At 36.5% G+C, this 17,632-nt stretch overlaps 1 protein-coding gene across 4 annotated transcripts in view; it reads right to left on the bottom strand.

Annotated features, from left to right (window-relative positions):
• Swt1 (SWT1 RNA endoribonuclease homolog) overlaps nt 1–17,632 on the bottom strand; it is an 81,603-nt gene that overhangs the window by 36,496 nt on the left and 27,475 nt on the right. For all 4 annotated transcript variants that reach the window (XR_005873819.1, XM_040737688.1, XM_040737690.1 and 1 more), the window contains 5 exons: nt 16,884–17,029; nt 14,334–14,497; nt 11,801–11,939; nt 8,630–8,778; nt 1,324–1,511 (listed from right to left, as the gene is read on the bottom strand). Coding sequence is in view for 3 of the 4 variants with exons in the window: in XM_040737688.1 (XP_040593622.1) it covers nt 1,324–1,511; nt 8,630–8,778; nt 11,801–11,939; nt 14,334–14,497; nt 16,884–17,029 (786 nt within the window). In the remaining variant the exon portion in view is untranslated. The remainder of the gene's footprint in view (nt 1–1,323; nt 1,512–8,629; nt 8,779–11,800; nt 11,940–14,333; nt 14,498–16,883; nt 17,030–17,632) is intronic.

Below are 17,632 nucleotides of genomic sequence, written 5' to 3'. Positions count from 1 at the left end.
CTTGCTGTTAAGCCTGATGACCTGAGCTTGATTCCTGGAACGACATGGCTGAGGGAAAGAACCATTTCTGTAATATGTCCTCTGGCCTCCACACTATGACACTCCCATGCCCACATACACATAAATATAAAATAAAAATTACCCAGGAATGATCTCTGTATCCCTTCATTTCATTAATTCTAAAGTGTTTTATGTTTATATACTAAAGTAATAGCATTTTCCTTTAAAAAATAATACTCATCCAACTTTAAAATTCTCAATGAATTTTCTTTAATTCAAGGAACTTTTTTTATTTTTTTCTCTTTCATTTGATTTAATTTTTCCATTAATCACCTTTTCAAATACATCTAAAAAAACCAAAGAATAGTATGACATTCGATGATGTTATGAACCTTCCCCTAAAATCATCAATACTGCCTTTTGTGTTCAATCAATCCACATGCACCATTACTTCATATGACACTATAGACACAGGCTTTAAAATAACATAATCACATATTATTATCATACCTGGTAACATTCTTATTTTAAACATACTGGCCTTCTATGTTTTAATTCCTTGATCTTATTCAAATAGCATATTTATTCAAGTTAGCACCTCCAAAAGTTCCTAATTAACTTTGATTTACATATCTTGTATTCTTTTATTACTTTTCTTTTTTCTCAATATATGTTTTATTTAAATTAGAAACGTGAATGTTTCACATGTCAGTCCCAGCTCCCTCTCCCACCCCTCATCCCTTGTCCCTCCACCAATCCCCCAGCGCCCCACCCAATCCCCACATCATTCCCCAGGGAGGGTGATGCCCTCCTTTGGGGGGATCTCTAAAGTCTGTCATTTCATCCTGGGCAGGACCTAGGCCCTTCCCCATGTGTCCAGGCTGAGAGAGCATCCCTCTATTTGGAATGGGCTCCCAAATATCATTCATAAACCATAATCCAAGGAACTTTTAACTTATTTCCACTTTAAATACAGATTTGCAACCTTTATGATGATGAATCAATTTAAGTGATTCAGTGGTTGACCTATGCAAGCAATGCTCCTCATCTTGATTATACCAGAATTGCCTAGACAGAATTTTTTAATGCATTCTCAGATTTGTCCTACTGAATTCAAATTTCTAGGAATAGTGTTTAGATATAGAAACCTAATTTTCCAAGTAATTCTGATGGTTATCCCTATTTAAGCATAGACATTTCTAATGTGTCAACTTGATAAAAGCCCATAGCACAATAAATTCATAGCCCAAATGGTAATAATGTAAGCCCAATGAAAAGCAAACTTGTAATGATAAAGTTGAAAATGTCTTGAGAACTTAGTACCTGTTCTGATATATTGAAGTCCAAACATTCTCCAGGATAGACCAGATTTCCTGATGCCTGGTGAACTGGGGAGGATGAGAATCCAAGGAAACAGTGACTTCTTGATTATGATGCTTCATCAAAGAAGTGTCTTCCTGCTTTTCACTCACTGTGCTTTCTGAAGAATTTGGCTTTAATTTTGTCCTGACCTATAACATAAGAATTACATAAAATGCATTTTAGTCCTTTGCTAGCGACTGAGAAAACAAGAGATCTTAGGTTACTAGATATACAGGCTATTGTTTTTCTTCCATATGTAGAGAGTATTCCTATAATAGCATTAGACTTAGAAAAGATGTTTTTCTTCCCTGTTTAGATCAAATATGTTCAATTTATTTACTATAGTGATCTTTCTTACTAACATTCGAATGTCAATTAAGAATACTGTTTAATTATTTATAAAATATTTTTGTGGGTTCAAAAAGTTTCGTGGGGCACATTTGACCAAAACTGCAGATAAATCTCTGTGTTGTGTGACATGTGAGAACATGTGTATTTGGAGAATGAAACTGTTTTCTGTAGTTTTAAAAGTATTCCAGGGCTGGAGAGATGACTCAGAGATTAAGAGCACTGACTGCTCTTCTAGAGGTCCTGAGTTCAATTCCCAGCAACCACATGGTGGCTCACAACCATCCGTAATGAGATCTAGTGCCCTCTTCTGATGTGTAGACGTACATGGAGGCAGGATGTTGTATTCATAATAAATAAATAAATCTTTAAAAAATAAAATAAAATTATTCTAATAAAATAGTCAATGTCTTTGTATGTTTTAAAAAAAAGAATACTGTTTAATATATTGTTATGGAGAGGCAAAGGGCAGACTAGGATGATTAAATAGGGGATAAAAGGGTAAAGAAGAAAATCTGGGGAGGGCCATTTGAAAAACCATATGGAAACCTACTGTAGAAGCTTCTTAAAATATATACACATATGAAAGGAATCTAAATGGAGTCACTAAATAATAGGAGACAAAAATACCTCAACTAGACATCTTATGCCACAAACCAAAGCCTCCAGTGCCAGGATGGACTACATCTTGTTGAACTGTTGGTCAAAGGAGCCCCATGGAAATCCCCAAACATCATAGATTACTGCCAAGGCTATTGATTACCCTCTGCAATTTGATGGTAAGGTAAGGTTCTATTGCTGAAGACAACACTTATGGATATCATGTAACATAAAGAAGTTGAGCTGGTGCCTAACTAGAGTCTTCACTAGAACTGTCTAGTGTTCATGGTACTGAAAGGTACACTGCACTCTATCAGAGAAGAAAGGTAATCATCAATATTTTCCAGCAAAAAAAAAAAATCCTGTGACCTACAAGAGCAACCAGCCTGCAAAATTTAGTGGTGCAATAGTTGTTCTTTTTTTGTTGCAGCTGTGGCACAGGCGATGAAACATGAAAGACCAAACTTCAACAAACCCACATGGAATTTATTGGGAAAGGCAGTGAAGGGGGCGGGTAGGTGTTTGCCAACTGGAAACTGTTGGGGAAATCCTGTGTATATGTCAATAAAGCACTGTTGGCCAATAGGGAACCAAGATAGGTGGGACTAGGAGTCCAGGAGGACTCTGGGAAGGAGAAACACAGAGAGTCAAGATGTAACGCCATGGGGTAGGAAGCCCGGAACTATTCTCAGGTAAGAGAAATACTTAGATTAACAATTATGCGGTAATTACTTAAGTCAGAGCTAGCCAGTAAGAAACAAGCAAGGCCAACAGCTTCATAATTAATATAGCCTCCTGTGTGTTTATTTGGGACTGATGCGGCTCTAGAACCAGGCTGGCGGGAAGGCTTCTCTCAAGGAAAAGGTTTCCCTTTACATAATGGTGATCAGGAGTGGGATCATAAATTTCCACGCAGAACGACGAAAGCTTTAAAGGAATTTTAGAAACAAAAGAACAGAGAAAAGCATGGGATTTTGGTAGCAGCATTTTTCTCAGGTGGGCTCTGTTTTGCTATCGACAAGCAGACACTCGCAGCTTACTCAGCATTAAAAAAAAAAAACAAGGTTCTTTTAAGAGGCTCTGCTAACGATTGAAAGGTGTGTACGTACAGCTGGAAGTGGCAGTGACCACATCTCCAAGCCAACAGCTTTTGCTGGATGTCGGCATAGACTGATCCAGTAAGCTGGAATCACACTTACGCCCGCCATCTTGGAAAAACGGCAGTTTAAATAACCGCAGTTTTAACAGTTAAGACACATGGCCAGAAAAACATAAAGACTTACAGTAAAGTCAGACTTGGATGAAGAAAAACCTCTAAAGGTTTCCAGTGTGTTTAAAAATATATGTAAGATTGAGAGGAAAAAAAAAAAAAAACGGCATAGTGGTAAATAAACAGAGAAGCCGACTGTGGTGGCACACACCCGTAGGATTTGCTGCAGAGGCAGAGGCAGGCGGATTTCCAAAGAGAAACCCTGTCTCAGAAAAATAAATAAAAAAATAAAAGTAAAAGAAATAAAGTCATAATAAATAAATAAATAAATAAGCCACGTAAAGATGGAAAATACACAGAGAGTCTGGATACTGTATGCTATTGTGTTTTTCAGTTTTTTAATTGCTCAGGAAGGAACAACTGCTAAAGTACACTTGATTATAAATGCTGCTAAATTAATTCAACTTATATCTTTTGAAAATGCCTTGACTTCAAAATTTAAGTATAAGGATATGTTACTTGGGAAAGGAGTTTTTGTTTATGTTTTGTTTATCCTGGAGGATTCCTTCCAGGCTTCTGTGGTTTGATGAACCAAGAACCCCGGAAGCAGTGGGCCAGGCGTTTCAACAATTGAGACAGCTAAGATGATGGAGCTTTACAGACCACGAAAATAAGGACTTATACAGGTTTCTGAGTTTTGTCATGATCCCCATGGTATGAACAGCGCCCCCTTCCAGCACGAAGCAGTTTGAAATGAGCGACGTCCTAATACCCATCTTGTTTATAAATCTTTGTTTTCATTTGAATGGGGTTGTTTATAATTGGTTAATGATCACAACCAATCTCTTCTTAAGGAAAAAGGGGATTATGGTATGGAAATGAGTACTTTGTATTGGTATGGTTTTTCATTTATTGAGACAAATTCAAGGTCAATTTTGTGATGTGTATATTTCTCCTCTTGATTAAGTATTGTGCTTATACTGATCTTTTAAAACATAATGCATAATTAAATATAGACTATAGATAGTTACTTATAATAGTCAGAATTTATAGTTAGGTAAGTTAGGTTTTCTAGATATATAGAGATGTATTTGAGACAGATAGATAGTCTTCAAACCTTTCAAAGACCTTCAGAAAATGGCATTTAAAATGGTTTAGGGTTTTTCCTGACAATGAGAAATGTCTGCTCCTGGCAGTACCAATTACGTCTGAGAGGAAGATGGGCATCGAAGAAACTCGTTATGGAGTTTGCTTTCAACATGGCAAGATAAGCCATTTGGGCAAGAAACTGCTCTTGCCTGGACTGCTTGACTGTTGCTGTATAAACTGGACATGCAGGACCCACAAGAAAGTGACTACTAAACTCAGACAGTCCTTCAGGGTTCCTGATTCATGGAAGAGTCTACGAGACTTTCTGCAGGACACAGAAAATTGACTGACAGACTGCTGATGCAGATGGACAGTTTAAAATTTCCTGCTTTTCTGGGAAATCTTCTGGACACATTGTGGCCTATGGGCTGAAGATGGATGCCCCAACGTTACAGAGAAACTTCGGGTGACTATATATTATCCTTCTGTGGTGTTTGATGGAGTTGAAGACAGATAGTTATAATTATTGTTTTCCTTAGTTATGATAAAAGATAAGCTACATATAGAACTTTGGACTCACAAGAATGGGAAACCTTTACAGGAAACAGAGATGGAAGAGAGAAGGGAAGAGAAAAGAGGTAAATAGACACAGAGACAGAGAAAGGACAGGAGAGAAGAGAAAGACAGGAAAAGTCTGATCTGACCCAGGGGAACAGCAGGAGAGGAGAATGGGAAAGAGAGAGTGCAAAGAGAGGAGTGGGAGAGAGAGAACAGAAAGAGATGAGCAGGCAAAAAGAGTAAGAAGGAGTCTTTCTCTTAAAGGGTTCCTTTGCAACTCCACAGAACCCTGAGCCGACCAGGACGCTGCCTGAGTGCATTCTGCTAGGTGACAGCATAATGCCTGAATTCTTACAATAGTAACACAAATGTTATGGGAATAACCAGCTACTTTCTGATTGAATTTAAGGTCACTCCATAAGATACTAAAGTGGTCAAGAACCTGAGGCCATATAGATTATGGGCCTATGGAAAACCTAATACTATTATTCTGCAATAGGAGCAGAGCAATAAAGTGATGCCTAATGGCATAGTGCTATACCCACAGTTCAGTGTCTTGCTCAACGCTCATCAGAGAAGCTTCTTCTTGCAGTAGATGGGAACTAACAAAGAGACCCACAACTGGACAATGTGCAAAGACTGAGACTTTGGAACACTCAGTCCTAATTGGATTGTCTTAATCAAAGTCCTCCCCAACAAGACTCAGGGATCTATGTAGAAGAGGAGATAGAAAAACTTTAAGAGCCAGAGGTGATAGACGACTCCAAGGAAACAATGTCTTCCAGACACAACAGGACAGAAGCACATATGAATTTGGAGATTATGGAAACACACAGAAGGTCTGTATAGGTTCAAGCCAGATGGGGTCCCAGCACTGAGAGAGTCAAGTGGACACAGGCTCTCATGCCTGACCCAAAAGTTCTTTGCAATTGGTACCTGCTTGCAAAGGCAAAATCAGTTTTTTCCAACACTCCCACTGGGTATATTATCCATACTTTAAGGCTGACCCTAATGCCCAAAACAAAAAAATACTGTATTTCCCTAGCGTTAAGTTTCCACGTTAATAAAAGGATGATTTCAAAAGTTACCTTAATGTCTTACTATTTTTATACTTTAAATTGTTTCAAATAAAATTTCTAATACTAGTAACTTTTACTATTTATGCAAACATGCTATACAGGCACTTTCTAGGGGTTTTATATTGGTCACTCAATCTTCATGACTCCATAGTACTATGACACAGAACTGAAACCCTACGAAACAGAAACAATTCTGATTTTTAAGTGGAGGAAACTGAGAAATACAAAGATTAAAAAAACACATGTAAAATAACTCAAATGGTAAGAAGCTGAAGAGATTTGACTCTTAACAATCTAGAAAGGAGGTTATGCTCCCACACCAAGTGCACAGGTATTATCATTGTCTATTTTGGGGGGCAGAAAACAAAAAGAGATGATCTTCTCATTTTATCTGTTTGTATTAAATTACAAACTTAGTAACTATAAATAATAGGCCTATATATGTTTTTTCCTGAAATTAACTTTTGTGGCAATACTGGGATTGCTCAGGACTTTATCCATTTCAAGCAAGTTCTCTCACTGACCTACACCTCAAGCCCAGAGAATTGTTTTAATTACCATAAATATTTAATATTGAGCATTTACATATTTCTCTTTTGCTCTGGCTCTTAAAACATGCAGATTTTTTGTTTTGTTTTGTTTTTTTTTCGAGACAGGGTTTCTCTGTAGCTTTGGAGCATGTCCTGGAACTCACTCTGCAGACCAGGCTCGCCTCTGTCTCCTGAGTGCTGAGATAAAAGGTGTATGCCACTACCGCCACTACCGCCCATATATAGAAAATAAACATTTATACAGTAATTCAGTTCATTCTTGTGGCAATTCTAAGTCAAGAATTATTATTGTACTCAATTTACAAAAAAAAGGAGGAGGGAGTAAAGGCTCAAAGAATGTAAAGAATTAGAGGTAAAAAAAAATGAAGCAACAATAAAAAATGCACAGGTTGGGATCCTGAGCATGTAAAATCTAACACTAATCAACAAAACTAATTTGAATTATTCTAGTATAGTGGTTGATCAAAATTTGGGGGGGGGGGAAATCTTGGGGGTCTGGAAAGCTAACAAAACTAGGATGTCTTATTACTTTCCTACTTCCACCCTTCTTACATAAACAGCAGAAAATGGTGTTAGTTAACTGTTTCATCCTAGTTTCTCAGCTTTTCAGAAGCAAGCAGATGATAAATATTCTTTTCTTGAGTTTTTATACTTGATAATTAAGATTAGGTATGCTTTTCAAGTTATTGTAGTAAAAACCTTATTTTGTTTCACTTAAAAACATTAATATTTAAGAAATTATCCAATCTAATGAATTATGCAAACAATTCTCAGTAAAATATATTTAGGGTTCAGGATGTATCTTAGTTGATAGAGTGCTTTGCCTAGCATGCACGACAGTCTGGATTAGATCCCCAGCACTGCATAAACAGAACATTAAGGTACCCATCTATAATCCCAGTACTCAGGAGATAAAGGCAAAAGGATCAAGAATTTAAGGTTATCCTTGACTACATAGTAAATCTGAGGCTAGCCTTGGGGTGGAGGGAGGCTGCATGAGACCCTGTCTCAAAAAAATTTCCAAAAATTACTTTGTTATTTTTTCAATTATTTATTTTATGTGTTTGACTGTTTTGTCTGCATGCATGGTTGTGTACCATGTGCATGCCTGGTGCCTGAGGACAGAAGATAGTGTTAGAATCTCTGAAACTGGAGTTAAGAATAGTTGTAAGCCACCATGCAAATGCAGAGAACTGAACCTGGGTCTTCTCCAAGAGCAACAAGGACTCTTAACTGCTGAGCCATCTCTCCATGCCCTCTTTTTTGTATGCACAGCTTTCTCTTATCCATCAAGGAAATAATATAAAATTCTACAACAAAAAGAAATAAAACCTCAAGGTCATAGTGGCGTATACCCATAATCTCAATACTACAAAGTACCAAGAGGCTAGGCATTTGAGGTTAGGTAAACTACATAGACAAGTTCTATCTCAAAAAACAAACACAACTAGCCAGGCATTGGTGACACACGCTTTAATTCAAGCACTCAGGAGACAGAGACAGGCGGATTTCTGTGAGTTCGAGGCCAACCTGTTCTACAGAGAGAGAGTGCCAGGATAGGCTCTAAAGCTACACAGAGAAACCCTGTCTCACCCCCCCCAAAACCCAAAAAACAAAACAAACACAACTATTGTGATACTACTTCCATAGAAAGTATGTGTTTCGTAAACTGTAATAAGTCTTGCCTATACTTCAATATACTTGATATTTACCCAATGCCTTTAGAAAGCTAGAATAAGTCAGGGTAATATATCCTTTATTGTTGTCTACTAAATTCACATTTGAAATGTATGTGATCAGCTACTCTAAGTAGCACTCCATAGGTATCTTACCTCTGCAAGTACTTGAAGTAGTCTGTTTACTTGAGCAAAGGTCTGTGGAAGAATACCATCATAATTTGACCTTGTACTGAAGGCATGTAACAAACTTTTAGAATCCTGAAGCAGGAATTTTACTGTTTTAAAATCCACTGCATTATTAGCTGGTAAGAGAAAAATAAGAAAAAATATGAAAGAATAAGCATAAACATAACAATTCCTTAAAACACTAATTAAGTATTCATTTTGTAATTTAAAGAAAGTAGACATTTATATACACATGTTACAACTAATGTCTCTCTGGTATAGAAAGTAACAAATGAACACATTTATTCATAGACAAAGTATTCATGCTGACTTGGTATTCAGTTTTCAATTTTAGGAATTTTTTGAATATAGTCAACTTCAAAGGAAAGCTGAGATATTACATTCTTCAGTAAAAGAAATTAATCACTAGACAAAAAGTCCAAGCACAGTGTTTTCAAAGCTGAAGATATTTCACATCCAGATGACTATTATAAAGGAGGAGTTACATGTTAGAGGCATGTAAGTCAGATGTGACTCCTGTCATGATCACACAGCTATCATGTAATAATTTACCTGAAATTCTATCACGTGAAAAGTAAAACAAGATTTATTGAAAATAATGTGTTATCCCTTTATATACAAAAGTTCAGTTAATAAGAAAATAAAGACTTTGGAGAAAAATAAGAAACAAAAGCTAGAATTTTCCTTCTGTAAATTACATTAATGACTTTATCTCAAGAGGCTAAAAATATTCCTACTAAATTCCCAAGTTATTGGTGACAATCATTTCAAAGGTTTAAAAAGTTAGAAAGAAGCCAGACATAGTGGTACATGCCTGTAATTCCAGTACTCAAGAGGAAGAAGCAGGGAAACCGCTACAAGTTCAAAGCCAGTCTTGTCTATATAGTGAGGGATTATCTCAAACAACAAAAAAAATTTTTTTGAAAATGAAATAAAGTAAATTTCTAATGTTACTAAACAAATGAGAGAAAGGACAAATCTAAAGTGTTAAGTGTTCTTCCAAAGGCAGAATCATCACACTGCAATGTTTGCTTTGTTTCTGTGTGTCTACAAGCTCATGCACAAGGAGGCAGAGTTCAACCTCAGGCATTCCTCTAACAGGTACTTTTAAATAAGGTCCCTCACAGGCCTAGGGCTTGCCTAATTCGGTTAGGCGAGGGGGGCCAGCAAGCCCCAGAAATGCCATGGCTTTCACATCCCTATCCCTGTATACAAATACACAATTCTGCACCTGGCTCTTTCATCTTTCACATGGGTTCTGGAACTGGGACTCAGATCCTTATGAGTATGTGGAAGCACTTTACTGACTGAGCTATACCCTCACTTACAGAAACTATTATATTTAGATTTGAGAGTGGCTTTCCATTGGCAAAATGACCTAAAAATGAGTAAGGCATCCCTATGTATCACTTACACAAGAACTTGTTTATCAAATTCTGAAGGTTCAAATGAAACTTTAAAAATACATTTTAAGGGCTGGAGAGATGGTTCAGTGGTAAAGAGCACTGACCGCTCTTTGGGGTTCAATACCCAGCATTGTATTGTATCTATTCATTCAGTTGCCACAAACTTCCTTCAGAAGTATAAATCATTGAGAACTAATTAAGAGAATTTTATTAACTTATCTCCAAATCCTATGGATGATGCATTCTGATTTAACTTGTGTTCATGTGTATTTGTGTGTGCACCATGTGGAGATACATATTCATGTGTGCTTTGGTTGTTTAAACACAATGCTAGAGGCCAACGTTAGGTGTCTTCCTCACTTTCTACATTATTTTTTTGAGACAGGGTCCCAAAACCCTGAACTTGGAGCTTCCAATTTAGCTAGACTGGCTGATCAACAAGCCCTAGGGACCCTCCTGGCTCCACCTGCTTGGTATGGGATTAAAGGCACAAAATAACATGCAGGTTTTTTGTTTTGTTTTGTTTTTTTAACACAAGTGCTGGACTGAATTCAAGTCCCCATTCTTGTTTTGCAAGCATTTTACTGACTTAACATCTCCCCAGCCCTTTTAATGTTTGCAAGCATGAAAGGAAGGGGGGATGATGAGAGGTGGGGAGAATCAGAAAGAGACAGAGTTGCATACATGTATACATATGCATGTTGTTGAGGTGCCTATGCATGCATGAATAAGAGGCTGAAAGTTGACATCCTGAAGTATTCCTTGATTGTTTCCCCACCTTATTTTTTCAGTGTAATATCAATCCTGGAGCTCTAGCTGAACTAACTAGTCAGCAAGCCCCTGAACTCACCTGTCTCCATCTCCCAAACCCTGGGATTAGAGCACACCACCACACCCAGCTTTTACTCAGCTCTGGGGATCTGAACAGAAGTCATTATGCTTATGCAGCAAGTACTTTACCTACTGTCTTAGTTACAGTTTCTATTGCTGTAAAGAGACACCACAACCACAGCAACTTTTTTTTTAGATATTTTTTTATTTTTAAATTTAAATTAGAAACAAGGTTGCTTCACATGTCAATTCCAGTCCCCTCTCCATCCCTTCCCTCCTCCTGTGCCCTCCCACCAACCCCCCCCCAATATCCCCTCATTTCCCCAGGGAGGGTGAGGCCCTCCATGGGGGTGTCCATAGTCACAGCAACTCTTATAAAAGAAAACATTTAATTGAGGTGGCAACTTATAGTTCAGAGGTTCAGTTCATTATCATCATGGCACAACATGGTGGCATGCAGACAGACATGGAGCTGGAGAGGTAGCTGAGAGTTCTATATCTTGCATAGGCAACAAGAAGTGATCTAAGACATTGGGTGTGGCTTAAGCACATATGAGACCTCAAAGTGCCTCCACAGTGACACACTTCCTCCAACAAGGCCATACCTCTCAATAGTGCCACTCCATTTGGGGGCCATTTTTTTCAAACCAACACACCTACTGAGCCATCTCTTCAACCCATTTTGGTTGATTTATTTATTTGTTTTTTGTTTGTTTAGTTTGTCTGCTTTTAGATAGGGCCCCATGTAGTTTTGGCTGGTTTTGCATTCACTATGAAACAGTTTACCATAACCTTCTGATCTTCCTGCCTCCACCTACCAAGTATTAGGATTACAAGCATGTACCACCACACCAGATTGACTTAATACTTTAACAAACTATTGTGAAAGAAAGATTCATACCTTTAGAGAGATTTTCAGATAGGCTCTCAATAATTAAAAGCAACTTATTTTCCATAACTAATCCGAATACAGCCAACCAATGTTTTTTAAAGCACTGCAATAGATTTATTAGAGTCCATGGTGGTTTCAAGTACAGCACCTAGAAAGAATTACAAAATTATCAACTACTGATTTATCTTACCTATTATTTAAGCACACCTACGTAGAAATTTCTATACATAACCCTAATTTCTATACATAACCCTAATGAAAATACAGCTAGTCAAACTATTTTTAAACTAAGAGGTACTAATCACAATTTTAAAGTGGTAGGTCTATTAGAGATTGATTTATGAAATTCATATTAATCCTTAGTTTCATAACTTTTAAGTACATAAAGAAAGCAAATTCTACTAGAGAAGTAGTATAGTTTTAACCAGAAAGTTATCTCAATCTACTTTTTCTTTTTTTTTTAAATACTGCTTTTGATTTATTTTATGTGGGCAAGTGTTTTCTGCATATATGTCTGTATACCACATGTATGTCTGGTCCCCATAGAGGCCAGAAGACAGCATCAGATCCCTGATGCTGGGATTTGAACCTGGCTGGGTCCTTTGCCAAATACAGCAAGTGCTCTTAACCACTGAACCATCACTCCATCCCCTCAATCTTCTTTTCTATATGGTTATTTCCAGAAGTAAAACAATCTAAATATTTCATACTACTCCAGGAAAAATCTATATATTAAAAAAAAATAGCCGGGCCTTGGTGGCTCACACCTTTAATCCTAGCACTTGGCAGGCAGAGGCAGGCGGATCTCTGTGAGTTCGAGGCCAGCCTGGTCTCGAGAGTTCCAGGACAGCCTCCAAAACAACACAGAGAAACCCTGTCTCGAAAAACCAAAAAAAAAAAAAAAAAAAAAAAAAAAAAAAGAATCAAATACAACTTTTCATTTGCTACACTCTTACAAAGACATATTTATAGATATGGTCTCTTAGTTTGGGAAGTATCAATGCCTTTTTCTAAATCATTGATATTTCTATGAAATATCCAATTAATACCAATCCTCCTAAATCTTTTTTTGGAGCAGCATTTTAATATTAAGCACCAAACATATCACATTGGCAAGTCTTAGAATCTTGTTGAACAGCTAAAATAAAGACATAAGCTACAATTAATGGGCTATAAGGTTTCTCCTAGTGACAAACGTGAATTTGAAGCAAGTATTAAACTGAGTTTTACAGTTGGGCAGTGGTGCTACACGCCTTTAATCCCAGCACTTCAGAGGCAGTGACAGGTGGATCTCTGTGTATTTGAGACCAGCCTGATCTACAAAGTGAGTTCCAGGACAGTCAGGACTGTTACACAGAGAAACCCTGTCTCAAAGAACCAAAAACCAAAACAAAACAAAATAAGCTAAGTTTTACAAGTATGCTTGCTAAATTTGGTATTTCATTTAACTGTAGAAAAGACATTAGGCTAAAGAAATTCAAAATATCTTATGACAGATTTTTACTTTCATATTTACATGGCATAAGTCAAATATACAGTTGGGTGTGGTGGTGTACACTTTAAATCCTAGCACTCATGAGGCAGATTGCTGTGGTTCATCTGGTCTAAAGAGCAAAGTTCCAGAACAGCCCAGACTACACGGAGAAATTTTGTCTCAAAACACACACACACACACACACACACACACACACACACACACACACACACACTCAAATACAGACATCTGTCATACATTTTTAACAAATCAAATTAAATGAGCAAAGTATTTACATATTGTTTATTCTGTTTGGAGACAGGGCCTCTTGAATCTCATGCTCACTACATAACCAAAGATAATCTTGAACTACTGATCAAGATATCTACCTTCAAGTGCTAGGATTATAGGCATGTGTCATACTACACATGTGGCATTGGGAATAAAACCTGTGGCCTCAGGTATGCTAGGCAACCATCCTACCAACTTAGCTATATCTCTAATCCTTGTGCAAGAAATTTAAGGATTCAATTTAAGCTCTAGGAGGTAAATATATCAAATATTCATAGTAGATGCACAATAACTTTTAGTTAATGTAAAATACAGAATCTTCCCTTTAAGTACCTCTTTTCTCATTTTTCCTTAATATATCTACTTTTGCTCTGTTCAAAATAAAAAAATATAGTCCTATCTTTAAGAAATGTTCATCATATAATTATCAAAAAGTTATTACAAGGCCTGTAAGATGGTCCAGCAAATTAAGGCACTTGCCACCAAGCCTGACAACTTGGGTTTAATCATGATAGGGAGAACCAATTCCTGACAAGTTATCCTCTGACTTCTACAGGAACACCATGGCAAACACATACCTGCACACATACATACACTTGTGCAAATACATATACAAAACAAATACATAAAATCAATTAAAAAATTTTTAAGATATTATAAAACTAGAGAAAATGTTTTATGGATTACTGTAAACATTTTAATTTACATAAATATCTTCTAAAATAACAAATCATCAATAATAAAAAGAAATCTCAACTAATACAGTTAACAAGGTACCTCCATCCAAAGATTTCCAAAAGCAAATTTCATTTCTGTTTCTAATATTGAAGATAAAGCTGTCCCAAGAGATTTTTCAAGATCACATATAATCCGTTCAAGTAGAATGGATAGTGTAGAATGTGTAGGTTCTTCCTTAGATGGCTCCTCTACTGGTGCTGTTTCTTTAAGACAAAAGTTTAGGCCTTACTTACTTAGTTCACACAGGTCTCAAAGTTACTGTGTAACTGAGGATGACCTTGACCTTTTACCCTCTTGTCTCTACTTCCCAGTGCTGGGATTACAGGCATATATCCCCATGTTAGGTTTATATGGTACTGCTAGGTACTACGCTCATGCATGAAAGTGCTTCACCAGCTGAACTACATCCCTAGTCCTGACTCAGGATTTCTGGCAAAAAACAAAACAACAACAACAAAAACCTTAAATGTTTTTTTACTCAAACAGAAGTATAAAAAAAATGTTATTTTAACTAAATTGAATTTTACTACTTTTTTTGTGAGTGTATGTAGCAAGTGCTTTTATCCATTGAGTCATGTCACTGGCCTCATTTTACATATTTTTATTTATGGCCCATCTCTTAACACTAAGGCATTGTTTTTTTAATTACTAAAAAATCAAAACAAATAAAAAACCAAAAAAAAAAAAAAACTGAAACAAAAAGTACCCCTCCCCCACACACAGAGTCCATTCTGTGCTAGCTAACTACTCCTGGACATTGGGCCTGTCTTGGAGTATGTTATACTCAGTGAGACTCCATTGGAGAAAACTGATTTTTGTCTTTCCCAGCAGGTATCAATCACAAATAGCCCCTTGGTTAGGGGAGGGAATTTGTGCCCACTTCTCCTTCTCAATGCTGATGTTTTTTCCCCCCCTCAGGGGTAGGTTTTGTCGAAATAGGGTTTCTCTGTAATTTTTGGATCCTATCCTGGAACTTTCTCTGTAGACCAAGCTGGCCTTGAACTCAGAGATCTGCCTGCCTCTTCCTCCTGAATGCTGGAATAAAGGTGTGCACCACCACCACCATTCAGCCCTCAATTTTTCAATTACATCAAAATTGGTTTTCTTTCCCCAAAACAGTACACATTTCAACCCATATCAATAAAGTGTTTTAAAATGATGAAAGCTTTTGGCTCATCTATATTTTTGCCATCCTCTTTAGAATAAGGTTTTTAAGTTCAGTTGTTACCATTTCATTAACATTATACTTTTATGTTTAAAAAAATAACTATAAATTTCTCACAGCAAAATTCAAATATTAAGTGACTAATCTCTACAAACACCCACTAAGGATTTAAAATGACAGTTATATAATGGGCAAACTGAAAGTTTACTCCTGAAAAACCACAAACTAAAATATCCTGTAATCCCTCCCAAATGTCATTTTGAAGATCATGACAAAAAAATACTATTTTCAAAAAGGGAATTAAACAGTATTTATGAATGCATTCATATTTATACAATTACCTATAAAAGTATATCTAATGTAAAAAATCAACCACTTGAGAAAAAGTGGTCAGATCCCTGGAACTAGAGTTGTCTGTGGATGCTGGCAATTGAACTCTGATCCTGTCAAAGAGCAGGAAGCGGGGTCCTAAGCCCTGAGGGAAAGTTTCCCACAGAGGGGAAAGTTGGGATACATTTATAAATAATGCCATGCAATTTAACATTCTATCAAATATCAAGTCATGGAATAGTTCATTATAATAAAAAGGCAGTATTGTCTTTATACTAGTTTAATTATTAGTTTAAATTAAAAAAAAAACTACCCCCCTCCAAAAACAAGTCAAGTGGTGGTGGCGCACATCTTTAATCCCAGCACTTGGGAGGCAGAAGCAGGCAGATCTGTGTGAGTTCGAGGCCAGTCTGGTCTACAGAGCCAGTTCCAGTATAGGCTCCAAAGCTACACAGAAAAACCCTGCTTTGAAAAACCAAAAAGGAAAAAAAAATTTAGTTTACTAGAGTTGTATGATATTTGCTTTTTCTAAATTAACAAAGGGTTAGGAATATAAAGCTAATTTTACAAAAATACTAAAAACCTCCACTTCAAAAGAGTATTTCCTACAACTATTAATAATTTAAAAGATATACTTTACAGCTTAGTCGGTGGTAGCACACACCTTTAATCCCAGCACTCAGTTGGCAGAGGCAGGCAGATCAGTGAGTTTCAGACCAGCCTGATCTACAGGAGCTACTTCCAGGACAGCCTCCAAAGCCACAGAGAAACCTTGTCTTGAAACAACCTCCCTCCCCCCCACACACAAAAAAGATATACTTTACAAGGTACAAGTTATCATGTTTACAATGATCATAAGTAGATGAGAAAATGGATAAAAATAAAATTAATTGATAACAGTATATGGACATGGACAGCAATAACAGTAATATTTGCTTTTACATTTTTATAATTTTCATTTAATATATGAGTAAACATTCCAAATGTACTATTATTTTAAATGTACTAGATGAAAATTTATTATTTGTCTCAAATGTTACCAAAAATATTGGTACAAGAGATCTATTTCTAATCATTCTTAGTAAAACTATTACCTGCTTTCAACTGTTGCTTAGAAATACAAGGCTGATGACACATATTTGTATTGAGAGCTAAGGTTATTATTTCTGCATCCAATTCTTCTTTACTGAGTGACTTCACACCACTCATCAGGCCTTTACTTCTTAAATTTCTATCATCCCTAAAGGTGTGATTAAGAAAAAAAATATTTTAAAATTTCAACTATGTCAACTCAAACACACAAGTTATCAATATAAACATTAAAATGGTTAAGAAGTTTAGAAATGAACTTGATAAAAGTGCCCCTGGCCTCTGAGAGTACCTGCACTTATACCCACATACCCACATACCCACACACACACAAAATTAAAAATTAAGCTAAAAAAAGATTAACACTTAGATTATTACGAGATTCTATAAAGTTCTCTTTAAGCACTAGTATAGTCCACAAATTTCAAACGCTGCTTCTCAATTTTCATTCAGTATTTGTACGTGTGTGCTCATGCATGCATGGGTACCCACAGAGGCCAGGAGAAGCTGTCAGATTCCCTGGAAATAAAATTCTAGGTAGTTGTAAGCTGCCCAATGTCGGATTGGAAACCAAACTTAGGTTCTAAGCTTTGTCTTAGGAAACAAGAAAAAAAGGGGGAAAAAGGCATAACGGTCTTTCTGGAATGGTGGAAATGTTTTATATATTGAAAGAAATATGAACTATGGCACTGTGTCAATCTGATAATGCTAATAGTTACTAATATATTTGTGCATTCCAATATAAGTACATTTT

This window comes from Mesocricetus auratus, unplaced genomic scaffold, assembly GCF_017639785.1.
Source record: "Mesocricetus auratus isolate SY011 unplaced genomic scaffold, BCM_Maur_2.0 Super-Scaffold_100676, whole genome shotgun sequence".
Taxonomy (NCBI): Eukaryota; Metazoa; Chordata; class Mammalia; order Rodentia; family Cricetidae; genus Mesocricetus; species Mesocricetus auratus.
This window is presented reverse-complemented; position numbering and strand designations above follow the sequence as displayed.